We start from the raw sequence: 25,673 nt of genomic DNA, 5'->3' as shown, positions 1-25,673 counted from the left end.
AAGGGAGGGAAAAAAAAAAAGAAAAAGAGTTCCCAACACTGTAGTGTGCTGTTTTGCATGGCAGTTGGGAAAGGAAGAAAGAAAAAGAAACATTTAACCTAACCCACCCACATGAACAAATCATTACTCACTTGGATTTGATGGTGGAACTGTTCTTGCTGGGCAACTATTTGTTCCTGGCATTGCTTTTCTACCAGTCTCAATAACTGCAGCCACCTTGTCTATTAAATCACAAAGTAAAATAATTAAGGCATAGTCATATTGAATCTCTTACCTTTTACTCTAGTTACATAATGGCTTTGCAATCTTATACTGAGGCGTTGACATAATACAAATTTTTCATAACATCCCTCTGGTCGTGCACCCCACAATACATGCAGACCCCTGTCACATCAATCACAGCAAACAATTCACTATAGACATATTCACTGGAGAAAAAAAAAAAAAGAAAAAAAAAAAGACCCTTCTACACAAAAAGATAGTATGTCCCTACAATTAAGCTTGGCTTTTAAAAAAATGAACAAGGGAAGTGAGTTATTCTATTTAAAAAAAAAAAAAAAGAATAACTTAAAAGAAAACACAGCTGGCAGAAAAATACAGTTGAAGTTTGGAAATGCAGGTTCCGGTTCAATAAGATCCAGGCAATCTTAAAATTGATAATTAAGTATCCTCACATCCAGTGAACCACTTGCTCCAATACAGGAAATCTTCCTTTCGACAATTCAGCCAAAGAAAAAGATGCCTAACTGTTTAGTGAAAACTAAAATATAATAAATAAATATCTAGGGTTCCTAACGTGTGGTATTCTCTGAATTTTTATAACTAGTTTTATGCTAATGTTTATGGAGCCTGGTATTTGATGCCTAGGACACAGGACATAAAACACGTGCCTAAATGCAGATATCTACAATCTTTTCTTGGAGCTGTTAAAGAGCACCAAATTAAGCATCTGTCAGAAGACATTTTATTGGAGAGCAGCCAGAAAGCTCAAAAATTCTGCAAGAACCAGCCCATGGTGTGGAAACTTGATGTTCCCTACAGAGACTAAAAATAATGATAAAATATAATTTTTTTTTAAAAAAGGAAAAAAGGGATTGTGAGAATCAGCTCATTACACCAAGATAATGGTTTTTGTGTTGTTTTAAATCTGAAAACAAACTAATAATCTACGCCTCTTTACAAACAGAATAAATAAATGATGCAACTGAAACAGAGCCATTTTTAGAAGAAGAAAAAACAACTACTTTCTAGGATCTCTTCAGACTTCATCTTGAAGTGCTGCAGTTTTAGAGGTTTAAAATTTTCAGTTTAAAAATTTGCAATCTCTATCTTAACACTGAAAAAAACATTCACGCCAGTATCGTAATTGTAGAACACTCATACATAAAAAGCGAAGATGAAATCGCAACAAAATCCATCCACGTGATTAGTTCACAGCACTGTAAAAGCATTTGTCCCATCACAAAGAACAAAGATGTATTTAATCTCTTACTGCTAAACTGTACTATCACTAGATCCGTCTTATACAATGCAAAGCTGATACAATATTATTTTTTTCTTCTTTTATATAAACATGAATATCAAATACCTCACAGTTCTTCACAATTTCTGAGTCAGCATTTCCAACGTTCTGGATATCTCGCACGAAGGAGGAAAGCAGCTCAATGGAACCAGGTAATAATGGGGACCTGCTACTCCCTGTGTAACCAGAAACCCCATTGGGATTGGACGAGGGACTTCTGGCGAAACATGAGAAAAAACATTTGAATTATTTATTGTGCCACCTGTCCAACATAGTGGCCAAAATAATATACCACAGACCCTACACAATCATAAAAGAATTATATGCTTAATTTACATTGTGTCCCTAATCATGCTGAAAAAAGCGACTTCCGTAAGAACGAGGTTATTTTTCAAGAAAGTGTCACAGAATCTACAGTGTTATCTTACATACCATTTAAATACAGAAGCTTTCCAAGACAGACAGCATAATCAGCACAAATGTTATTGCTCACTAGTACAAATGTCAATAAAGACAGCTTTTCATCAAATCTATATGCTTCTTCATAGACTCTAAGGTTCTAAGTCTACAGATAGAAGCTTCTGAGAAACAAGTTACAAAATTCAAGACTACTGCCTCGTTTTGAGAAGCTGTACACGCAGTAAGCGACTTGTAATTCTTATCTCAGCAAGTCAATGAAGAAGAACTTCTGACACTTGGGCCATTAGTCCATATTTGCCCTTCTTATTCATTGAATATAGCTTAGACATTGAAAATAAAAACAATTCCCTCCCCATTCTAAGTTGCACAAGGCAACAGAAGTTATAAAGTTTAAGGAAGATTTTAACACTTCTTTCATTAAGGCTTCTCATTAAACATTTTACCTGCAATTGTAAAGAAAACTAAAATACATTAGAGTATTACATATTACTTCACCTTGGTAACAACGTTATATCAAGCATACTACCTATGAAAAACAAAAATAACAGAAGCATTTGTTAGTAATTCCTTCAACATATCACTTACCCACAGCTCTGTTTGCAATTTGAATTGTAACAGGTATTTCTTACATCAGAGTCCACAGAAGCTGAAGGGACTTCTTGCACAGCATTCACCAAGTCACGGTTTTCCATATCTTATGTCCCAGCATGAAGTGACCCTGCAAACATAAAGAATGAAGTATCACCCTCCTATTTCAAAAAGCCATTGGACTTTGTTGTTTGAAGAAACAGAATTTGATTAAAGCAGCAATTTTTTCAGCCGAACCACCCCAGGAAACGGTGGCATTCCAAACCCAACCTCTCCTCCTGCCCTGCGCTATGCCTGCAAATAGCTGCTAGTTGGTCAGCATTGTACTTGCCGCGGCTCCTCTAACTCAAAAAGAAATCCCCATCACACATTGAGGCTGGGACATAAGGGGGTCTCTGAATCCCAGTACAGCAAAGTTGTGGGGTTTATTTGTTTAAAATCTGGGACTCCACAGTCCATTTTTGAGACTTGTGTGAAGCACAATTAAAGAACGGGCCTATTGTCACTGCATTTACATCTGCAGAAGGGGGCTCTGTGCCTGCACTGCACCGAACACACTCCTCAGAAACAAAATCAAGAGCTGAGCTAGGCTGCAGCTGACCGGTTCTACCACAAAGTTACATGAACACTTGTTTTATTATTACTGCAGAATGTTGATTCAAAAATGCATTAGAACTGGTTTGAGATAATTCACTTCATTGTAAATTGGTAAAAAAGAAAAGAAGTCAAACAGGAATCACAGTTGAAAACACCACAAATAAAACACGTGCACACAAAACCCTTGAGCGATGGACTTACAGCACTCAAAGCACCAGTTTACAAGAACAGCAGCATAAAAACATGCTTCCAGTATCTGTACTTCCATCGAGAAAAAGGCTTTGAAACACGTTGGTTATTCAATTTTCCTACAGTGCTTATTTCAGCATCTTCTATGCCCTAGCGAATTCACCCTAAGCTCTACCACTGCAGAAAAACCTTATGATCATCTTGCAGATGGAGAACAAAAAGAGGCATTAAGAAATAAATGTCACCCTGGCGGTCTGTGACAACACCAGGAATAAATCCTCGTTGCCTCGTGGCAGCCTAGTGCCTCCAAAGCATGACCATTCCTCACAGGGCTCACAAGGACACGCAGGTTTAAACTTTAATTATTTTTAAGTATCCAGAGCCGTATCTCACAGAGAGTTTTGAAATATAAAAACTCATTTCTACACGAATTAAATTGATGGACAACCGCTGCCTCCTCCCTGTTTCCCTGGAGCCAGGGACTTTAGCACGTTCTCCAGGTGGCTTCTCCAGCTGTTTCCCTTGGGTATGGCTGAAAAGGGGCAAACTGGAAGGAAGTTACCCAGAGACACACACCCCTCTGACAGAGATTTTGGAGATAAAGCGGGGGGGGAAAAGCTTTATTATTTTTATAACGGCGCAGAGTCCCGAAGAGCTGAAGGTTATGAGGCGGCAGAGGCACCCCGAGAGCAGCTGGGCGCCAAGGGGGGGAGCTCTGGCAGCCACCGGCGTCGCCCGGGGCCGAGATCCCCCCTCAGGGCTCCGCAGCCCCCTCAAGCCCCCGGCACCCCCTCAGGGTCCCCTCACGAACGCGGCGCCCCCTCAGGTTCCCGCCCTTCGCCCCCGACCCCGCGCGCAGCCGCAGCCCCTCAGCGCCCCCTTACCGCGCCTCGGCCCCGCCCCTCCTCGCGCCATAGCCCCGCCCCTGCCGCGCTCCCATTGGCCGCCCGCGCCCTCGCGCTCCTGTTGACAGCGCCGCGGCTCGCGATTGGCCGGCGGAGCTGCCGCTCAGCTAGGAAAAAGGGGCGGGGCGCCGCGGGCGGCCTGGCGGCGCTGGGGGCTGCGGCCCCGCCGGGTGCCCCCGGGGCTGGGCCCGGCCCTTACCCGCATGGCCGGCGGCGGCCTCCCTCGGCGGCCGTTAAGCGACAGCCAGGCTTGGCCCCGCCCCGTCGCCGCCGATTGGCGGTCGCTGTTCGAACGCGGGAGGGGCGGAGGGAGCGCCCGCCGGGGTTCCGCTCGCTGATTGGCTAGCTTGGCCAGCCGCCAGGCCGCGCCTCCCTCCGCGATTGGCTCGGCGGAGAAGGACGAGCGCCGCTGCGAGGGGATTGGCCAGCGCGGCTACGCGCCGGACGGCTTCCCGCAATCCGATTGGTGGAGGGCGGGGGGGAGGGCGTGTACGAAGCTCGATTGGCTCTGAGAGGGTGCCGATCAGCCCGGCGGTGCCGCCGCCTGTGGGGACTGCGCGTGCGCAGAGGGGAGCAGGCGCGTGAGGGGACGCGCGCGCATGCGCAGTGAGACGGGGGGCGGCGGCCATCCCGGGGCGCTGAGGTGAGGGCGGCGGGGCCGGGACGGGACCTGGGGGGCGGGACGGGACCGGGCTGCAGCGGGCCCGGCGGTGCCCTGAGGCCGAGAGGGGGCCGGGCGCGGTGAGCGCGGGTCCCCGCAGCCGTGAAGGCCGTGGTGCGGCGCCGCTGAGGCCCCGGTTCCCGAGCGGAGCCTCCTCAGGGGTCCTGCCGCCGCTGGCGCCGTTCCTGTGGGCCCACAGCGAGCCGCTGCTGCCGGGCAGCGCCCCCGGTAACCGGGCTGCTGGGCAGGGGCTCGCTCAGAGCGAGGTAGGGGCTCCGCGAAGTTCCTCTGCGGGTTTTTTTTTCGCGGTTAAAATAATAAAAGAGTTGCCTTCTAGTGCCGCCAAGTGGAGGTGTTTAATTGCAAATAAAAGCTTTCCTGAACTTACGTTGGCTTCATCGGTGATGTTTAGCTTGTATGGGTATTTACTGCTCGGCGCTGCTGCTGCTTCGTGTGCTGAAGTATTTTCTGCTGAAACAAATGAAATATTTCAAGCATGAAATCATTTACTAACTGCTTATCTAACGCCTTGTTGAAGAATGACACTCGAGAGCGGTAGAACCTGACGTTCCTCATCCTCCATGAGGGGACAAAGCGTAGTGCCAGCTCCTGGGGCTTTGTTAACAACCTGACCGGGAGGAAATCACCGTGTGAAGCAGTGTGTGAAACCCTGGTGGTCTCCTTACCTCTTGGTTCTTTCTCCCTCAAAGCTCTCTGATGGGCTGCATGGGAAGTTACGAGAGTAGAAAACGAAGCTTGTTAACAGGGTCAACACGGAAGGATGCTTCTGATTTGAAATGGAGCTCACCACATCAGACCACTCACCAAGTTCTATGTACGCTGTATAGCCTGACCCCAGCGCTTGGAAAACAGCACCTTAATGGGGCAAGTTCCAAAGATAAATCCAGATTGTCTAATCCGTGTAGGTAGGGATTACTCAGTATCCTGTACTAGCCTAGCATAAAATAAAATCTCACCATTCAAAATCATAGATTAATCTAGAACTGCAGATGTACGTCCCCAAGTTCTGCCCTGTACCACCAGGCAGTTGTCTTGACTGACCAGTCATGCATCGTTCTGAAAGGTAAAAATCCCCCTTCCCGTTCTAACTTTAACTGCTCAAGATGTGTTCTCCCAAATCTGACTGTAATATCCATGTCCTTGGGACGGAAATGTTCTACTTTTTTTTTTAATCGTTATTGTTTTGTTTTCCTTTCACCTCCTCTTTGCAATCTTCCGTGACTTAAAGCCAATGAACATAGGAAGTCAGGACATGAGGTCAGTTACAGTACGTGAATTTGCTGCTTCTTCCAGCAGGTTTCTTTCACTAGTTTTGAGAACTGTTTAAGGCAACCTCAGAGGATTCCTGCACCCGCAGCAGTCCCCCCCGATGTAGTTCAAGCACGTTTTGACAGGTGGATTGTAGGTACTCCTGCCAGCAGGAGAGAACCAGGGTGCACGTGGAGTGTCAGCAAAGGCTTTCCTGTTGGCCTGCAATATAAATTCGGTATTCTCCAAGTGGGGTAGGAATACTGATTTAATTTATTTACTGTTTTCCAGATCCATTTCAACAACACAAAAATAATCTTGACTATTTTAGGAAACCTAATTGCAATCAGAACTGAAATCCCATGTGGAATGGTAAATGTTTCAAGGCAAATATCTATGAAGCCAGTTCAAAAAGCCTTGAAAATAAATCTGTAAGTAAATAAAAATACCACACAGGATGTGCAGCTAAACTAGAACATCTTAAAAGAAGGATTCTGATCCTAAACCCTATTCCCTACGTCTGTTTCAGGTTTCTTTCCAGAGAAACTCTACCTTCATTTCTGTATGAATGTTCCAAGTTTATTGCATTTTACATTCTTACTGAGAGAAGCACGTACAGCATCTTGGAGGCCATGGATTTTGAGGAAGCAGCAGTTTTCCCTGCTCAGAATGCCCTTGTTTCAGGCAGCAGGAAAGAAGAACTCTCTCAATCTCCTTGGACTAACTGAGGCAGAATTAGAAGAACAGTTTGTAAGAGGTGATGGCCCAGGAGGTCAAGCCACTAACAAGACAAGCAACTGTGTTGTCTTGAAGCATATTCCATCTGGGATTGTAGTGAAGGTAACGACATTTTATCTCATTAAGTCACAAGTTGCATCATGTCCTCCAGGTTTCCGTTTATAGTGGAGCACAATCACAGCGCAAGTGTCACAGAGGAAAAGTTTATTTGTATGTATTGTAAAGAACCTCAGCACAAAGCAGTTTTGGTTAACGGTAGGTAAATAAATGTGGGGTCACAGCCCATCTTCCTAGCCTTGGCACGCAGTACTATTTTGTAGTTTCAATAAATTGTATCTCCTTACCCTATCGGTGACAGCCTTTGCGTTTCTGTCTCCCACCTGAGTCAGTTAAGAATGTACTCATTAACTCATCATAATCTGCAAATTCTTTTTAAGCATTACTCTTAGGTACCTATTGTGGGTTAATACTTTTCAATTAATCTGTACTTCCTTATCATAAGAAGGAGGAGACACAGTTCAGTTAAACTCAGAAGCAGGCTTCCAAGGTAATGTGGAAGCAATCTTGTCTGCCAACAGAATTACAGATTAATGCCAAGGCTGGTCTGACAAGTTCCAGTAGCAAGTCACTATTAGGCAGCCTCACCAAAATGCATCATCTGGATACAAAAGTTCTAGCAGGAAAACAGAAGAATACACAGGTCAAAGTTGCAATAAAAGTGTCCTACTGTGTTTCTTCAGTGTCATCAAACAAGATCAGTGGAGCAGAACCGAAAGATAGCCAGAAAAATCCTCCAGGAAAAAGTTGACCTCTTCTACAAAGGTGAAGATAGCGATGTTTTTAAAGAGAAGAAAGCATCAGAGAAGAAGAAGCAAGAGAAAAAAAGAAGAGCAAAGGAAAACCTAGAGAGGAAAAAGCAGTTTAAAGAGATGCTACAATTGGATAGCAAATAAACGTGGAGAACCAACTGGCTCTAGTAGGGTAAGGGAGAAGTTTGTCATGCCTAAGCACAGTTTTCCTACTAACTATAATGTAGGGTTTCATAAGCACAGCTGAAATATTGAGTAGTGACCTGCTATTACAGTAAGACTGAAGTGGTAAAAGCAGTATGTGTTCTTACATCTGTCTGCCATCATCTCACTGCTCATATTTAGTAATCTGTTTTTCTGCCAAGTTCAAAAGATGATAAAAAAGCAAGCAGATCCTTCTGCCTGATACGATAACTCAGGCTGTTTCGTAGGAGTTCCAGTAAATAAGGAGACCAGACCGTAAAGGTCTTTCCATCCTTACTCAGACAATGCCTCCACTGATAGAAATCCTTCAGAAACAGTGGCCAGGTTTAGATGAGAAATGAAAAGTTGCTTTGTGCTGTTGGTTCTGATGATGGAAACAGATGCACTGATACAAAGAGCCACCAGTCACGGGCTGTCTCCTTCAGCTCTGTTAGCTTAACTGCCTGCACAGATGCTCCATCCCTCTCAATTCTGAAAGAATTTTAAACAGTAGCTTTACAACTCTTACCTAGAGTGGTGATGAGCATTGCTGGGGAGCCAGGGAAGGCGTTCCTGCAAGCGAGGGCTCGTCAGACATTTTCTTCCGCTTCAGAGGCAGAATTAGGTCATTAGAAGTAAAGAACAACCTGCATTGGGAGCTGCCTGCCGAGGCAACAGAGTCCAGTTCATCCAAGCTGTGAAGCAATTAACTTTTCTTCTTAATACTATATTCTCTTCAGGGATCCATAGCTCCATATGTGTTAGATATCCCAGATATCTTGTCTTCCTTAGCATTTAGATTTGGTTGTACTCTAGTGAACAACAGTTCTGTTTATGCTATGCTGCAGTTAAGCTTGGGTATTTCTGTAACTTCACTCATTTTGATAGTTTCCCATTTTATGCACGTGCTTTTCCTTTGTTACTGTTACTTTGGCGCCACCAGTGAGGTATACTTTCCTATTTTAATACCGTTAAAACGCTAATTGCTTAACCAGAGCTTCTCTTTAATTTTCGGACAGAACCCTCACAGGCTGCCACTGCGTTCTGCCTTTCAACAATGAAGGGAGAGAGCTTCAAGAACCAAAGCTGTTATACGTATTTGGAAAGCAAGGTACGCTACTAGCAGCTGTACCACCCGCTTAGAGACATCGACCGCATCAAGGGAAACTCCCCAGCGATCCGCAGGCCCGTTCCCTTGTCCTGAATTTGAGCCTCCTGCATGAAGGTTAAGTCTTTGCTTCTCGTACATTGAGTATGGATCTGATTAAAGTGACTGTAGATACTTTTAGTACAAATTGTTAATGAAAATAAGCTTTATTACATCAAGTAATAAATACATACAAAGATGCAAATAACAGTTTTAGTAATTTATCCAGAATTTTCTTTTTTTTTTTTTTTGTCAAACAAACTGAAATCTCCTGCCTTAATGTAGAAATTAGCCTTTCAGGACCTTGTTATTATTTAATAGGTTTCCCTATTTTCCATATAACTCATGCACTTTAAATGGACTTCAAAGCACTAACAGTCATGCAAATGTTTATGCAAAACGAACAAAAAAGGAAAAGTAAGAGGACGGGAAGGTTATTTCTAAGCAGGGTCTATGCTGTATGACAAATCGTGACATAGCAGACTACTAGGTACAGCATGCTATTCTGCATTTATTAAAAAAAAATCCTTAGAGCTTATGTCAAACTTTGAAAGATTGACCATTTGGGGTTAAGTGAATATAGTGAAAATTAAAATAAACAGAATGGGACTGTGACTGGATAAAAAGAGAACTGAAATATAGCCTGGGAGAGAGAGCATTCCTCTGCATGCAGTTCAGTTTTCATGTTTTAGAAACATTTTAGGGAGTTTTAATGTCTTTACAAAATGCAAACCCTCAGTAAGTTGAAAAATCCTTGTTTTATCATTCTTAACTATACATTTTTGTAAGGGCAAAAAAAGAAAGATAAAACATTCAAAATAAAGGAATTTGTCTGAACGTTTCAAGAGTCAGAAGGAATAGGTATTACTTTTTCTTCATTAAGAGATGGAAAATCTTGCAACTGCATTGGTGGGCTAGGATCTTGCGTTTCGCTCAGTCTCAGCCAAGCATTCCCGAACTAATCCTCTAGCATGAATAATGCCTGCAAAAGAATTGGACATATTTTACATGATCTCATTAAGGTGACACTTGCAATGACAGTCCACAGAAAGGTTTACGTATTTCTGTCCTGAGTTGCTAAGGCTACCACAGCTTGCCACAGAAAAGGGAGAGATCCCTCACTTACCTAACATCAGCCACTGCTAAAGAAGTTTGCTTTCCCAAACTGGCATTATAAATTGAAAATAGCCCAAACCGGCCATCAGAGCATTATGAGCTCTGTATGTCTGCAGTGAGAGCTATATCTTAACGTGCAGTGCAGGCCCATTTACAATCAGGGACTTAGTTAAAAAATAAATAAATAAATCTTACCAACCTGTCAGTTATTTCGCTACAATGGGGTGAAAAACAAATCCAAAGTTATTTAGGGAATCATTTTAGCAAGGTCTAAAAGTCTTAATTAATACCTTGGAATAATTTTCCAAGCGGATGCATCAAAATCCAAGCCTTCAAAAAGTTGCTTAAACACAAGTTGCATCTCTTGTAAATATAAGAGGATTTTTTTATGCTGTGTGTGGAAAGTCACCTCCTAACTGGCTCAGCTCCCAGTGTAAATCATCGCTGCCTTACATGCTGCCATATCTACTCTAATCTGATAGACATAATGTGGAATTTTCCACTAAGAGTCCTGTTGCCTTGAGTTTCAGCAACCTGGACCTTAAGTCTTAATCCTGGATCTGAATCTAGATTCGTGTTCACAGAGCTGCCCAAAGAATAGAGCTCGAGTTAGATCTTACAATAGGAGACCGACAGATTTCTCTCCAACAAGGTTATGTTTCAATGTCAGGAAAAGACAGGTGATTTCTCTGCTCATTCGTGCTCCTTAACAAGGGTGGACAAATGACAATAAGGCAATAGATGAAGTTTAATCTCTATTTAGAGGTAATAGATTCTGTCTCTAGAAAGCTGCTGGCCCAGAACAGCCTCCACGTCCAAGGAGTGATTTGGGACTTGACGTGTGCCAGGCTTTGCAGAGGGTTAAATCGACACAGACAAGTAAAGCTGCATCCTGCAGCTGTGGGAGGCAGAAATGCACACTCAAACCAGTATGCTGCGCCTGGATCTGGTGGCAGGACGCCCGGTTTATGCAGCAGAACTACCCTGAATTATGTAGAACGCTGGGAATTTGGCCAATTTTAGAGGTCAGCAGCCTTTGTGCTTAGAAGCAGGTGGAGCTGAGGACAGGGACTTTATTCAGCAATAACCTCCACATGGCCATGGAGGCTGCAGTCACATGGTTACTCTCAATCACTTCTACTCACACTTGCCCATGCTCCTTCAGCTACATGGCTCCCAAAACGCAAAGAGAGGTACGTTTGTGACCAAAAGATGGCAGCAGAAAGTACTTATTTTGGATTTTTTGCAACATTTGCAAGTCAGTCGCAGTGGCAGCACTGAATCTTAAACCTACATTAGCTAAGTAAATACTCACTGCAGGAAGGAGCAAAACAACTTTGTCTCACCGAACCGAACCGTTCCGTTCAAAGAACGTCTGCATCTCTCCCGGTCCCTGTCAGGTTGTCCCTGTTAGCCTATTGCCATTCATGATCTATTAATACTGACTCAGGCGATGCAATAAAGAGAGACTCCAGCAACATTGATTTTAGCTGGGCCAGATTCCACTTACCACTCATCAGCAGACTTTATTGCATCCTTTCCCAGAACAGCTACTAGTCATTTTATTGCATGTCACGGCAGATATATTACTCTCCCATAATGGTTGAGCCTTAAATAAAGCTTTGTAGTCCTGAGTGAACGTAAGGGGGCGTTGCGAGGTGGTGAAGTTAGTCTGCTACAATAACATTCCTGTTCAGGTTCGAATGCATGAGCCAAACTCAGCACAAGAACCAAGGAAAGGGAGGAAAAGGTAACTACACATACTGGCAAAGGACAGGGCTGCCAGCGCAAGCATTGTCGGTGGCATTCAGGGTCACTCCAGGAGCTCAAGCAGTGGAATGTCCCACTGCTCCTTCAGAAATATCCCTTGCACGTCCCCTGCAGGGGACAATGTCAAGCTGATGTCAGCAGTGGGGCATGTGGGGGTTTCTTTTACACTGCGAGGAAAGGGCATTTCTGTGACCCCTTTTAGCTGACTAAGCAAAGCTAAAGAGACCTCATCAGCCAGGCCTAAAAGCTTCTGCGTCCCTTACGAGCAGACTGCTAATGACATCCACTTGAAGCAGGTAATGGAGCCTAAGCAGCCCGACGCTCCACGGAGAGCAGGAACACGTCTGTTTGACATCTCGGTCTGAACAGCTTTCGCTGATAAAACCACCTTGTTTTGCCTGTCTCTCTCTCCAGCAGCCTGAGTGATTTACCACCGTGTAATATTTCTCTAATCAAAATGCACTTCAGTAAAGGTTCTTGGGTCAAGTAGGTGGGTGATGTTTATGAGAGGAAGTAAACGATGCTTGGCTGTGTATTTCTCAGGTTAGGGAGGAAAGGCAGTAGAAGGGGCGAGCAAGTGACTAGGAACCTGGCAGAACACCGCCAACTGACAACATAAGGGTTCTAAAATAACTTTGAACTATTAACTGAAAACCCCCTTGTGCACATGAAACACATTTGGCCACTAGTTTATCTATCAAATCCAGCAAGAATAGAGTATACCAAAGTTTCAATTACTGGTTAATACACCTCGTTTACTAACAAGCTCCAGACAGCTGTCCGCTTTCAAGGAGAAGCACTGTTACGAAGCTGTATACAAGCAGTCAGCACACAAAGGGCATGGGACATTTAAAAAAAAAATCAAACATTACCTCGTTTTAGCCTCTCCATCGCGCTTTTACTCCCAGCGTACGTGGGTCTGATCTCTTTCCCTAATTCTTCTATGATAGCTAGAAGTTCTGCATATTTGCTTTGCGGTACTTGACTGCTGCTGGTACCCTGTAGTTGAAAGTAGATTGATCTCAATTGAACACTGCTAAAAACAAAACAACAAGAACAAACAGCAACTGGAAATTCACAGAGGACCAGAAATAGCCCTGGAAGCCACTTTTTTTTTTTTTTTAATAAAATTTCGCATTTGTTACGTAAACATTATTTTCTTTTTGCCCTTCCTGCTACAGTTGGACACAATGCTACGTGCCCTTCCAAAATCAGAATTAACTGGGAGGATGCAACTACAAGATTGGAACCTTACGTGAAACAGAAGTTAAATCAGGTCTACAAAACCAGCAAACAGAACTACTTATTTAACCCTCTTTCTGCTTTTATCAATGTTCAGATGTACATTTTGTGGAGGAGTTAGCTAGGTAGGGAGAGTGAGGCGTAGATAAAACAAAACTGCCCATATGATAAGGGGAATCCTATAAAGTGGTTAACAAATTTCACAGAAAGAAACCAGCTGGATTCCTGAAGCTGCCCATTGGAATGTCTGTAACACGCACTTCATGAGACTGTAAATCTTACGTTATCAGTTTGCCAAAGGAAAACAGTTAAAGGTGTAGGAATATCACTTTTCTAACAAATAATTTTTTAAAATGCCACAGCCCTTCCTAGCAGAACATAACTCAAGACATGGTTCACTGTGACTCAGAAGGGACTAACAGTTAATTAGTAACTAATCTCACTCAGCACTCTGCTTAGTCTAATTTGATCCCAAGACATGTGCGATGAATCAGTCTGCCATTTGGGTTTGATTTCAAACGTTGGTGGGAGGGAGGAACACCTCAGATTACAGGCCACAATCCACACAAACCATGCAAACGTACGGTCGGTGACCTGGTTAAAGCAAAACAAGCAGAGCTGTACCTGCATCCCTTGTGTATACCCTAGGGATGGGGGTCCGTAGTCGTTTATAAGCTGTCTGTATTGCGCAGACGTTGCCATACTTGTGGAGGGAGAGTGAACACTCCCAGCTGTAGAGAAAAAAAAGAAAAAAATCTGTTATTATGTAAAGATGGATTAGCCGCTTACGTTGGGACACACCCTAGGTAGCTCTTCTCTTTTCTAAAGCCGTAACCTCTCACCTTTGTCCAAGCCGACTAACGCCATTCCAGAGCCACACTATTCGCTAGGAAGAGAACAGTTAAATGAACGCTTCCCTAATGTTTGCTGTACATTTGAAAATAGCACAGCCTGCAACATTATCAGCCCAAATTGTTTGCCTAAAAGTGAAACGGTGTAACATGACAGGTTGTTCTGCCGAGACAAACCAAATATTAAGGAGCCCTATTTTTGCATATATACATTCCACAGAGATGAGTCTAACGTACTGTGCTATTTTTACTTTTTCAGTGCAAGTTATCTGAAAGCAATTTTGCAACTCAAAGTGTCATCACATGGTCAATGCAAGTTACCCTCGGTACTATTTTCAGCTGATGCCAAAACTATTCATAGAGAACAGTCGGTTGAGGTATATATCGGATCTGCTGCTCATTTTGTGACATCGGAGGTGAAGAGCACTAGTGTTATTCCTCTTTGTGTGATACCAAACATTTTTAGCAAGTCAAACAGCGCCGCATAAGCCTAAGGAAAAATAACATCTCTTTGGGTTATGGTTACTTTTTCTAGTGTTATAAAAAAATATGTATATACATACCGGGTTTTGACTCAGCTAAGAGTTAAAGAAGCAGACTCAGATGTGATCATTAGTGAGCTGCTCCAGAAATGAGGAATCAAAACACCTCTCCACCCCGCAACGGGAAGAATTTGGGGTTGAGAAGCAACCTTTAGATTTTTCTTGAAGGCCTTAATTATGCTGCCCGTTTTACAACCGCTTTAGAGGACCTGCTGGTTACGGACTGCGCACTCAGGACTAAGGCGATGTTCGACCTAGCTGCTGCTCTTCTCCACTCTTGCAGCTAAGTGCCCCTGCATCCACTGATGCTGCTGTCTTCGCCTGCCTGCTGTCGGAAAAAATCTGCCCTTTTACAAACTTCCTTGCTGAAAATTCCCAACTGCCTTCCCCACAGGGAACAGATCTTATTCACCAGCCTTCATTTGAATCTAAATTAAACTGATGCCAAAAGTCACTGGGGCTCAGAACTATGTAAATCACTAGCTTTGTTTAAAAGTTGCAAGTGATTTCATTCCCTCTTTCCCCTCACTACAAAAAGAAACAGAAAGCCAGTAGTTTGTGAAAAGCGCCGCTGAACAGGCTCTCCTCCTCAGTTGGGAAGTCTCTTTCCACTTCAGAATTAATCACAGGATATCATTGTGGTGGCGTCTTTGTTACGAGAAGAGAGCGCGTTCTTAATTTTAACTAGACGTGAAATCCTAACGAAGGTAAACTGGGCTGGTCACTAGGTCAACTTAAAAAAAAAAGAAGGTTTCTCTGTTTTTAACTAAGCTGGTAAATTTTCTGGCATTACAACGTGTGTTTCTGTTAATACAGTTTCACGTGGAGCTAATTGTCACATTTTGCTGAAGAATAGTAAAAAAAAAAAAAAAAAAGAAACTAAACTAAACGCACCCATGGAGTACGGCTCCTGCACTGTGAAGAAACAGCACGGATGCCAGCTCTGCTCTCAATCAGTTCTTCACATTATCAGCTCGAAATGCATGCACAATTGCAAGATTTCTGTACTTACAACTCAGCCAATATTTCACGTCCAGATGACTGAATTTCAACACTTATCAAACGCGGCACAACAGCAAACCGCATCTTTCCTCCAAAGATTTCAAAATGCTCCAAAAACCTTAACGAACCCTTTGTGCTATAAGGTAGGAAGGTTTAATTACCTCGATTAAGTAAAGAAAGACTTAAGCGATTTTTCCTCACGTACAATAACACAAAAGACCCGTCCTGTAAGGACTTGTTCCTAAGCTGTTACTGCAGGCAGTCACCCATCATGCACACAAGCCCTGGGAGCTCCAAACCGGTTCTGAACCAAGGCCAGGACTCAGATGACCAAGCTCAGGCATCCCGCTTTACCCACTCAGCAGAACAAAAACCAAGACCGTTTTCCACCACCATCTCAGTTAATGACAATATAGATGGTAATTATTTCAGGTCATGCTGAGTGGAACAACGACACGTGCTTCGTCTGTGCGAAATAACACCGCAGGGCTCGTCTAGGTAAGAGAGAAAGCCCTACTAGAAACACGACGTGGCAAGACAAAGCAGCGAATCCGGGGCCAACCCAAGCTTGGCAGACGCAAGGCACTGCAGTGGACAGGAGCTGGCCTCGGCATGGGAGCGCGAAGCCGGCAGTGACTCAGTCGGCACGGAACTACGAAAACAAACGAGGAGAACTTGCAACAGGCAGCGATGAGTAAGGACCTGCCGCTGGAGTCTGAGCATCGCTGCCGATGGGAATTAGCAGGCAGCTCGGTAGCGGGTGCCGCTTCGCAGCCAGGGGTGCTGTATTGTCTCCCGTACCCAGGCGTATGCAGAGCTGTGCTGCAGACACTAGAGGCCATCGCTGAGTACGGCGTGCCCTGCCAAATGACAGATCGTGGTAACCATGGTGAGTTTACCCGTTTCTTTGCAGTCTGCATCAAAAATGTAATAAGACATAATGCCATGCGCCGACCACTTTATCAGCAGCAGCAGGCCCTGAGAACAAAGAAAAGGATTTGACTTGGCCGTGGCACCAGGCTCCGCACATCCATGCCAGAAGTTGCGCCACTCAAACTCTGCTGGAGGGAAAGGAAAATGAAAAATCCCCGATTTCACCTCAGTTTGGGATGATGCAATCGTGAAACTGAAATTAATTGTGGGGGTATTATTATCTCGCAGAGGTAATGGACCTTAGGCTTTTTGACCTATCGCTCCGTATGTTAATCTCGAGGAGAAGCCCTGGGTCTTAGATGACTATTAGTCAATTAACCCGAAATACATCTGCCATCTGCATGTCTGAACATCCTGTACGTCCCAGATCTAAAAAAAAAAAAATATCACCAGCTACTGCTATTACTGTTAGGAAGCAAAATTAGGCCAGCGAGTCTCGCAGTCAAGACCCAGTCAAAAATCAGTTTGATGATTAGGTATTCACTAGAGAGGAAAAAAGGAGGGGGGATCTAAACTGAGGCTTGCTATCTCATGTTAAAATAACAATGGAGACAAGACAGTTACGAATTGACAGAATCGAAAAGGGAGTGTGCTTGGCACTGAATTCGAGTGACACCGTGTATCACCTCCCAAATTGTCTTAGCGCTTGCTGCTGTTTAAAACCTAAATTAATATACACACTTTCCTCCCTCCGCTTTCCTAATTAAATGTATACAAAACCTTTTATATACCCATTTATTCTTGTGCCAACAATGTCTTTTATTTCCGTATTCACACAGAAGACTGACAGAAGTGTTTTCTTCCCCACAAAAATACAGTGATTTTCTCGTTAATCAATATTACCCTTTACCAATGGGTGGGGGAGGTTTACAGTACAGCAAAAAGAAATTAGATTTTTTTGGCAAGATCTCTTCCTTCCAGCGGTCTCTCAGAGCCCCACTGAACACCCTGGAAGACAAAGGATCAAGAACCAACCTTTGTTTCCCTGAACTCCCACTGACCAGGAATCTCCCCACGAATTTCAGATAGGTTTGTAGGGATCCACTCAGTTCCTCCGCTACTGCTTCCGAGCCTGAGCAGCAATTTGCTACTCTTGAGTTTTAATTCTTAATTGCTGTTGCTTGCTGGAGAAGTAACTGGAAAGGCAGCTTACTGTGCACCCCACAAGGAAGCGGTGGGAACAGGAACGCTGGGGTACTCTCACCTGATCTGCTCCCAGCAGATGCCATGGCATCCACACAGCTCCAACAGCACCCTGTTTAACTTGCACAAACAGCAAGGAAAAATCAGGAATAGTTCCTCAACTCAGTGAGTTACTCCCATAAAACCGACTTAGGCAAGTAGAGCCAACCCCACTGGATATGTGTTTCTCTACCACCTGCACTTTGTAAGGTCCTATAAAGCTGCAAGTGTAAGCTGCTGCCATTTTACCGACTCTTTGTACTCAGGAACACGACAGTATCTAAGAAGAGATCCCTGCAGGTATGCGGTATGAGACAGCCAGGAGTTTACCTGCGAGGATGTAACTTCTGCCCTAAAATGGCCAAATTTGCAGCGGAACACACAAGGAGTGTTCATGTGAGCTGCTCCCAACGTACACTGCGGGGCAAGTACCTTCCAGCCCGGGGAGAGACGTAACCCCGTCGCAGCTGTTTCTGCAACGAGCCTTTGCACACAGCCTGAAACACGGTTGTAGTGTTCTGCCTGGCTACGAGAACATTTGACTCCCTAGCCCTCCGCACACCTTGGCTGAAGTTCAGCGAGAGCTCCCTGCCATCCGTGGGACACCACATGCGTGTCTGCACAAGCAGATCTACTGCACAGCCAAGCAACACGCCGAGCTGTACAGGAGCTGCCAACCCAGAGCAAAAAATGCTGACAACCCCCATTTCCCCCAGCCCTCCAATAAATTTTTTTTTTAATTTAAAATAATGGAACCCGTTCTCATTCGCACAAAACATTCCTTACAGGACTGGCTGTGAAAGTTATATTTTCACCCACTATTTCCCCCCTCAAACAGCCCATGTGGTAGAAACAGACCTTTCTTTGAATAAAACTATTTCATTAAAAAAAAATCCAGCACACACATATAAATACGTTCTCAAGAACTAGGACATTCTTTATGGTAACAGCCAGAGGCCTTGCTCTTTTGATCTGTCACACTCTGGGCCTTTCCTCTGGTAGTCTTGTTCCATTTAATCTTTCCATGTGGATAACGGCCATGTTTTATGTCTGCTCTTTCTTCCTCCTCCCTTTTTTTTAATCAGAAAAACAAAACACAGTCCCTCAGACTCCCCACCATTCTTCTTTTCTAGCTTAAGACGGGCAGTTTCTACATTACCAAGTTATCTGGCACAATGGGAATGGTTCAAAAGATCGAAGAATTTAGGATGTGTACACCACATGTAGCTGGAGTGAGGGGGTAGGATTTAGGTCTAGATTTCAGTCAGGTCCCCCAGGCCGAGTGTCTGCCCCATGGATATGGCTCAAAGTTGCCTTTGGTTTGGGCCCTATGTTCCCATTAAAGGATGCAGTGCCAGCGTTGCACAACTGGAGCGCAGCTTCTGGTTTACTTTTATGCAAAAGGAATGAAGTTTGCATGAACCAAAACCACCCTGCAACTCAACCAACAAGTGGTGGGTGGGGACGATGAGGAGATTTGCTGGTTGAGAAAACCATACCGTTCATTGCTTTGAACCTAAACGCTCTGGTAGACAAAGCCAAAAATGCCAGTTTTCTAAATGTCCCAACAAGTCCACTCAAAAATTGCTAATTCTGAAACATGCTTACTGTGTTTCTTTTCAGACTGCTCTTAACCTTGCATGGATTTCAAGTGACCAGAGAACCAGCAAATTTCAGTTTGAATCTTGAGGGCTTGGGGACAGAATATCAGCTACGTATCCTAAAAACTATCCCCTCTGCTAAGATGTGAACACTTTGCTCCCTGCATTGCTTATGACAGCATTCCTTCCAGCACTCCCACTCTAAAAACCAGCTTCTCAATCTGGACAATATGAAACCTAAGCTGTCTGTAAAGGGCGACAAGGAAGGCATTTGCTCATGCAAGTGTGCACTGCGGTCTTAATAAGGAATGACCTAGTAGTGTGCTCGGTTTCACCTCGCAGGACTGAATGAAATTGGTCTCTCCAGTTGCAAGCAACAGCCCTGGTTAGCGAAGTTCTTTCTGGTTCACCTCTCAGCGAGAATTTGTGCTGTCCACCACGAGGCTCCTGGTCGCTGTGAGGTGCAGCAAGTGCTCTGACAGCCCCATTGGTCCCCAGCTGCCTGCTGCGCAGGTCACCATTCAGTAACAGGCAGCCAAGGCACAGCTCCTTCCTTCCCTTGTCACAGTCTGACAGAATTTGTTTCTCCAGATCCTACACATGCAGGTTTTTAAGCTTTATTACAGGAATAGGGTTTTGTCTCAAAGCCTGCCATTTTTGCAAGAATTAGAATAAAACCAAAGGAACACCCCAAGCTCTTTCTGCTGGCTTCTGGATCTTAAAACTACTGTTCTCAAACCAGTTCATACTCTGTACAAAATGCTGGTTAATATCCACAACAGAGCCAGAAAATGCCTAGAAACAGGAAAATCACAGAACTATAGAATCACAGAATGGTCTGCATCAGAAGGGACCTTCTGGTTCCGACCCCTGCCACGGGCACGACTCCTGCCCCTGGACCGGGCTGCCCCTGACCCCATTCAGCCTGGCCTTGAGCACCCCCAGGGACGGGGCACCCACAGCTCCTCTGCCTCGCCGCTCTCCGAGTGAAAAATTTCTCCCCAATACTTCATCTAAACCTGCCCTGTTTAGTTTAAAATCATTCCCCCTGGTCCTGTCACCACACCCCCGATTACAGGTCCCCCCTAGGCCCTGCCAGCCGCGGGCCCTTCTCCTCCCCAGGCCGCACGCCCCCAGCTCCCGGCTGGCCCCGCAGCGGAGCCGCCCCGGCCTCCCAGCACCCCGCGGCCTCCTCTGGCCCCGCTCCAGCAGCTCCGCGTCCTTCTGGCGCTGGGGCCCCTCCAGGTGGGGCCTCACGGGGGCGAGCAGAGGGGGACGATCCCCTCCCTCGCCCTGCTGCCACACCGCTTTCGATGCAGCCCAGGGGACCGTTGGGTGCTGGGCTGCCAGCAAGCCGTGCCAGCTCGTGTCGTCTCAAGCCTGGGCAGCCCTGGGTGGCAGCTCTTCCCTCTGAGGTGTCGATGGCACTACAGAGCTCAGGGTCACCCACAGACTTGCTGAGGGTGCCCACAATCCCACCGTGCATGTCACCGACAAAGACATTAAATAGCACCGGTCCCAACACCGCCCTGTGAGGGACGCCACCCGTCACTAGTCTCCACCTGGACATGGAGCCGTTGACCACAGCTCTGTGAGGGCGGCCATCTGGGCAGTGATTGCGACCATCCAGCCGAAATATAAACTAAAAACCAGCAGTCTACAAACTACACAGCTGGTGTAAAGCTCTCTGCTCCCACTGAAGCCGGTGGAGAAGCCCCACTTTACCTCAGCGCAGCGGCTGGCCCTCTCACAGAGGAGCTGAGTTAAACAATATAAAGCACAAGACGAGGAGGAAGCTGTGCCTTGCAGGATTCAGTACAATAAGCAAGAGAATAAAAACAAACTGAAATGCTGCTAGAAAGGGTAACAGAGGTTCCCCTGGTACACGGCAGGGCCAGGTGAGGCTGAAAGGAAAAGCCGCAGTAGCACAGGTCCTGCTCACCTGCCGTGCCGGGCAGGTGCTTATGCGGGAGGTTAAATGGGGGTCCCCAAGCACAGGCAGTTTGGAATTGACAGCACTACACGCAGGGGCCTGATTCGCAGAGCACAGGCTCCCCAGGAGGGAGGTGAATAATTTGGGCAAAACACTACAAGCCTGGCTGCAGGCACCCCTGAAGGGTGTCACCACTGACCAGGGCAAGGCGAGGAGGAACGGGCATCGAACCCTGCTGTGACACCACGACCACCTTCCCACAGCCTGGTGTGAGGCAGAGCAGTCCGCACCCGGATGCTCCCAGCATCCTGACTCACTTGCGGAGCAGCTGCGCTTTCCTCACCCACAGCCATCCCCGACCTGCCCACGGCCCCACGGAGGCTTCCCCCAAACTGCCCCCGTCCCGAGGCAGCCCCTCTCCCCCAGGACTTCAGCCCAGGTTTCCCAGTCCCCAGCACGCTCCCATGCCAGAACGGAGCACAATCACCCACCGAGCACAACTGCTTCACCTCACCGGGCCACTCACTGAGCGCAGTTTAAGCACGATTTCGCAGAGCAGCCGCTCTCGGGCTAAACTTGAAAGGAGTTAGCTCTGCAGAGAGGACGCGGCTCCAGGAGCTGAGCAGACGCTGCCTGCCCAAACACTCCTGCACCAGAAGCCCTGCACTGCAGGGAAGCAGCGTTACCTCCCAGAGGAAAATCCCTGCGAGATCCACAGCTGGCCAGAGCCCTCCGTCGGCTGAGACCAAAATACTCAGCATGCACACGGAGAGGCTTCTGCAGGGCTGGTTTCAGGCCAAAAGGGACAGATTTCCTGTTTTCCTCTCCTCTGCAGGACGGGGGAGGGGGGTTCCTTCACCCCAGGTTTGGAAGCGACCCTCGGATTTCTGCTCCTGGCTGGGGGTGTTCAGTGCAAGGACAATAGCGAAGCAATCTCCTCCAACTCAGAATCAAGCTCCAGAAAGGAGGGGGCCATCTGCAGTCATATCACTCCAAACGCGATATGTGCAACTGCAAGGACTGCTTTGTCTAACTCCCTTGGCCTTAGGCCACGGTGCTGGCAATACCACTAGCTAGAGGAAGAGCTGGTGCGTGAGGATAATGGCAGAAGACAGGGAGGGAAGAGAGAGCCCATTTTGGATTCCGAGGAGGACGTTCTTTCATTGAAAAGATTCTGGGGGTGTTGAGGACGATCCGAACTGAGGAGAGAGGACAACTTAGACAAGAATAGTTCTAACATGACAGCGAACTGCCGCTAACTTGCCATTACGGGGGGGATAAAAAAAAAATAGGAAGGGGGGGGGTAGGAAAGATAAAACTGCATGAAAGAATCTAAAACCCCGATCGCAGCAGGAGCGTTAGAAAGCACACGGGCACGGCAGCAGGAGGACCGGAGGCAGAAACTTCACCGCTCAGCTCGCGCTGTGAGCGGCATGTTCGCAGCCCTCGCCGGCGGAGCAGCCAGCCCCGGGTCCCCCCGCGGCACGACCTAACCCGCACCCCTCACCCACCATCGCAAAATACCACCTTTGTTCCCCTTGCAATTTTATGGCTGTTCCGGAGCGCCAGGCACAGGTTCTCGTGGGAGCCAGCAGGAGAACGGTTTCCCTTGCTGGGCTTTGTTTTGTTTCTTTCTTTTTTTTTTTTTTCCCCTCCGGTGACACTTCTGCTTTTTGTCAAAAATCCTGAGCACATCCCCTGCTTCCTGACCCCTTCGCGGGGCAGCGCGCGGCCCCACGGCAATCCCCACACTGCCGCCCGGCTCACCGAGCCCTTCAGCGCTCGCAGCCCCACCGAGCTCAGCTCCGAGCAGGATCAGAGCTTCTCCCGCATGCAGGCGGCTGAGGCACGGGGACCTCGGCTTATGCACCAGCTGGTGACAATTCCTCGCCGTAAAATAAGACCGCCGCTCTCCCGGTAGCTTGGGCAGAGGTGCATCTCGTTAATCCCTTTCGTTCATCGACATCCCAGGATTACGACCACGCACCAGGGCAGATCTCCCTCCCTCCTAAACCAAGCAGCCAAACTTTCCCTTCTCAAAAATAAAAGAAATTAAAAAAATCAGCCTTTCTGCCTGCGGATGGACTGGTGGCATCCCCGCAGGCTGGCGCAGGAGGGAAAGGGAGACGGGAATATTAATTTTAAGTCAGCACCAACTTCTCCATTTTGGTTCTGTTTAATACGAGCAAGATCCCCTCCAAATATCCCAGCACCAAGCGATCGCCGCTGCGGCTTTGTTCGGGCTGCAGCGGGGCGGCCGCGCACCCCGGGGCACAGACCCCAGCGGGCACCAGCGCCCGCCTACCCTCACCTCTGGAAGGCAGGCGGGGGGGGGGGGGGGAAGGAAAAAGTTAATCCCATCAAGGAAACTTTTTAGAGAGGAAAGTTGGAAAGGCTCTGTATGGATCCAAGGGGGTGGGGGGGGATAAGGAGCGTTTTTGTAGGAAATGAAGAGGAATTCCTGTGCCCCCCCACACACACACTTCCAAAAATATTTGGGGGTGAGCGGGGAGGGCTCGCCCGCCCGGGCCGCCCCGCCGAGCCCCGGTCACTGAGGGGCAGCGGGGACCGAGACCCCCCGGTGGCGGAGGGCGCGGGGCCGGGGTCCCGGGCGGCCCCTCAGCTCCTGAGGAGCGCGGCCCGGCGCCGGCGGCGGGCGTGAGGCGAGGCGAGGCGCGGGGCGAGCGGCACTTGCGGCGTCCCGCCAGCAGCGGTCCTCGCTGAGGCGCCGCCGGAATATTCCTGATCCAGATCAATCAGCCGCCCCGGGGAGCCGGGCATGGAGGAAAGCCGGCGGCCGGAGGAGCCCCCCCCCCACCCCCCGGCGGCGGCGGAGGCGGCTCGGGGGCCGGCCCGGCGGCTCGCGGCGCCCCCGCGGAGGGGCGGCGCGGGGCGGCGCGGGGCGGGCGAGCGCCCGGTAATGGCGGCGCGGAGCCGGGCGCGGAGAGCTCGCTGCCCCGCCATAGCGGGACCGGGCAGAAAAACTCGAGGCCGGGGCTCGCCGCGGGCTGCCGGGGCGGCACGGCGGGGCCCCCGCCGCACGCCTCCCAAACTTGCCACCCAGTTGCCGCCGCGGACTTACCCGGGGTGAGGGGAGTCCCGGGGATGTGGGCGTTCAAGTTGGGCTTGTAGGACATTCCCAGAGACATGGCCAGCGGGGCGAGCAGGAGGAGGAGGAGGAGAGGCGTCCCGAAATTCACCGAAGCGTCTCCGCGTCTCCCAGACACTTTGGGTTGTTTACAGCGGTAGCAGGCACCGGCAAATATGGCCGTCAGTTATATTGACACCCACAATGCAATATATCATCCATACATCATGAGGAGACGCCGATCCCAAAACTTTGGGGGAGACGAGGCAGCCGCCCGCCGCCCGCCGCCGCCGCCCCGCGCACCGAGGCGCGGCGGGGGCGCGGAGGGGGCGCGGCGGCGGGGGGGTGCCGCCGCCATCCCCTCCCAGACAATGGAGCTCCCCTCAGGGACGCCGCCGCCGGAGGAGCCGGGCGGGGAGGGAGGGAAGGAGGGGAGAGGAGGGGAGAGGAGGGCTGGCGGCGGCGGCGGCGGCGGGGGGGGGGCCGGGGGGGGGGGCGTTTTAATGAACTTCGCAAAGTTCGGCCGCAAACTTCGCCTCCGCGGCGGCCCTGCCCGCGCCGTGCGCCGGGGGGGGCCGCGGCCGCCAGCCCCCGGCTGAGGAGAAGGGCTGCCGCCTCCCTCAGGGCCCGCACGCGCCGAGCCCAGCGTTCCCCCCGCCTCTCCCCCCACCAATTTCGATGGAAAATACCTGTTGATAATTTTAGAATATTACATATATATATATTTTTTTTTTCCCCTCGGATGCCGCCAAGGAAAAATCTGCCTTTCCTTCATTTTTCTTTTTCTTTCAGACCACTATTTTCTACCCGCCTGAAGGTTGAAGGTCGACGTAGATTAATTAAAAAATAAATATTTTTGTTCACAATTGACTCATTTTCTGCTTGCGAGCAGCTGTAAGCTTGCCCACCAAAGATATATATTTATTTTTCTAAACTTGCAGGAGAAATTATGAAGCTTTTTAGCCTGCATCTGCCACTCCACAACTCATCTTCCATCCTCTGTCATCGTTAAATTACTTGTTTTTTACCAATGTACAACCACTCAGGACCTGGACAGTCCCTCCAAGGGTACGCTGTTCGACCTGAGACCCCCAAGGTGAGACCCCCAAGGTGAGACCCACATCTGCCTTACCAGAAGCCACTCGGGGACCGGTGAGGGCGCCTGCAGTTTTATTGCCCAGGCTAACGTCTGCCCAATGCTATCTGCTGCTTTTAGTGCCAGAGATGGCAAAGGCAGGGAGCCCAGTCCCGCTCCTTGGAAGTCAGGGGCAAATTCCTTTGAGGTGACGCTGGTTCGGGCCTGTAGCATCTCTGGTCGAGGACTGCTCCGCCAAGGGAGGCAGAGAGCATCTCCCTCGCACAGACACAGAAAAAATCGCGGGGCA

At 47.8% G+C, this 25,673-nt stretch overlaps 3 protein-coding genes across 13 annotated transcripts in view; 1 reads left to right on the top strand and 2 right to left on the bottom strand.

Annotated features, from left to right (window-relative positions):
- Window positions 1-8,825, bottom strand: part of MPHOSPH9 (M-phase phosphoprotein 9) — a 32,507-nt gene extending 23,682 nt beyond the window's left edge. Inside the window, exons 1-5 of one of the 5 annotated variants that reach the window (XM_035564977.2) lie at window positions 8,411-8,825; window positions 5,271-5,350; window positions 2,528-2,660; window positions 1,589-1,739; window positions 132-221 (exon numbers count right to left, since the gene is read on the bottom strand). In XM_035564977.2, coding sequence (XP_035420870.1) covers window positions 132-221; window positions 1,589-1,739; window positions 2,528-2,634 — 348 coding nt within the window. In that variant the 5' untranslated portion in view covers window positions 2,635-2,660; window positions 5,271-5,350; window positions 8,411-8,825. Of the gene's footprint in view, window positions 1-131; window positions 222-1,588; window positions 1,740-2,527; window positions 2,661-4,200; window positions 4,249-4,420; window positions 4,510-5,270; window positions 5,938-8,410 lie in introns of those variants that run through there. The other 4 variants (XM_050714249.1, XM_035564978.2, XM_035564976.2 and 1 more) reach the window with 4 other exon arrangements.
- Window positions 4,733-9,238, top strand: MTRFR (mitochondrial translation release factor in rescue). Of its 5 annotated transcripts, XM_050714252.1 has the most exons (6): window positions 4,849-4,864; window positions 6,200-6,297; window positions 6,443-6,582; window positions 6,681-6,991; window positions 7,630-7,870; window positions 8,901-9,238. In XM_050714252.1, exons 4-5 carry the CDS (start codon window positions 6,716-6,718, stop codon window positions 7,840-7,842), a joined length of 489 nt encoding a protein of 162 aa, XP_050570209.1. In that variant the 5' UTR covers window positions 4,849-4,864; window positions 6,200-6,297; window positions 6,443-6,582; window positions 6,681-6,715; the 3' UTR covers window positions 7,843-7,870; window positions 8,901-9,238. The 5 variants fall into 5 exon arrangements, with proteins under 5 accessions (XP_050570211.1, XP_050570210.1, XP_050570209.1 ...); XM_050714253.1 differs by lacking the exon at window positions 6,200-6,297 and having other exon boundaries at window positions 4,781-4,864; XM_035564981.2 differs by lacking the exons at window positions 4,849-4,864; window positions 6,200-6,297 and adding an exon at window positions 4,996-5,148.
- A 21-nt stretch (window positions 9,239-9,259) lies between these two features.
- On the bottom strand, window positions 9,260-25,445 carry CDK2AP1 (cyclin dependent kinase 2 associated protein 1). 3 transcript variants are annotated; one of them, XM_050714256.1, is made up of 4 exons: window positions 25,421-25,445; window positions 13,781-13,887; window positions 12,787-12,913; window positions 9,260-10,010 (listed from the first exon to the last, which is right to left on the bottom strand). In XM_050714256.1, the coding sequence occupies exons 2-4, from the start codon at window positions 13,856-13,858 to the stop codon at window positions 9,943-9,945; spliced, it is 273 nt and encodes a 90-aa protein (XP_050570213.1). In that variant the 5' UTR covers window positions 13,859-13,887; window positions 25,421-25,445; the 3' UTR covers window positions 9,260-9,942. The 3 variants fall into 3 exon arrangements, with proteins under 3 accessions (XP_050570213.1, XP_035420872.2, XP_050570212.1); XM_035564979.2 differs by lacking the exon at window positions 25,421-25,445 and adding an exon at window positions 24,283-24,603; XM_050714255.1 differs by lacking the exon at window positions 25,421-25,445 and adding an exon at window positions 14,571-14,717.
- Between the last annotated feature and the right edge of the window lie 228 nt (window positions 25,446-25,673).

Source organism: Cygnus atratus, chromosome 17 (genome assembly GCF_013377495.2).
Source record: "Cygnus atratus isolate AKBS03 ecotype Queensland, Australia chromosome 17, CAtr_DNAZoo_HiC_assembly, whole genome shotgun sequence".
In the NCBI taxonomy this organism is placed as follows: domain Eukaryota; kingdom Metazoa; phylum Chordata; class Aves; order Anseriformes; family Anatidae; genus Cygnus; species Cygnus atratus.
This window is presented reverse-complemented; position numbering and strand designations above follow the sequence as displayed.

Coding starts and splice junctions, on each gene's coding strand:
- MTRFR (XM_050714254.1), top strand. CDS start 6,716: ATGAATGTTCCAAGTTTATTGCATTTTACATTCTTACTGAGAGAAGCA. Junction 6,992..7,629: donor CATCTGGGATTGTAGTGAAG/GTAACGACATTT, acceptor GTGTTTCTTCAG/TGTCATCAAACAAGATCAGT.
- CDK2AP1 (XM_035564979.2), bottom strand. CDS start 24,349: ATGTCTCTGGGAATGTCCTACAAGCCCAACTTGAACGCCCACATCCCC. Junction 13,888..24,282: donor CGGGACTCCCCTCACCCCGG/GTAAGTCCGCGG, acceptor TTTTCTCTACAG/CTGGGAGTGTTCACTCTCCC. Junction 12,914..13,780: donor GGTATACACAAGGGATGCAG/GTACAGCTCTGC, acceptor TTTCAACTACAG/GGTACCAGCAGCAGTCAAGT.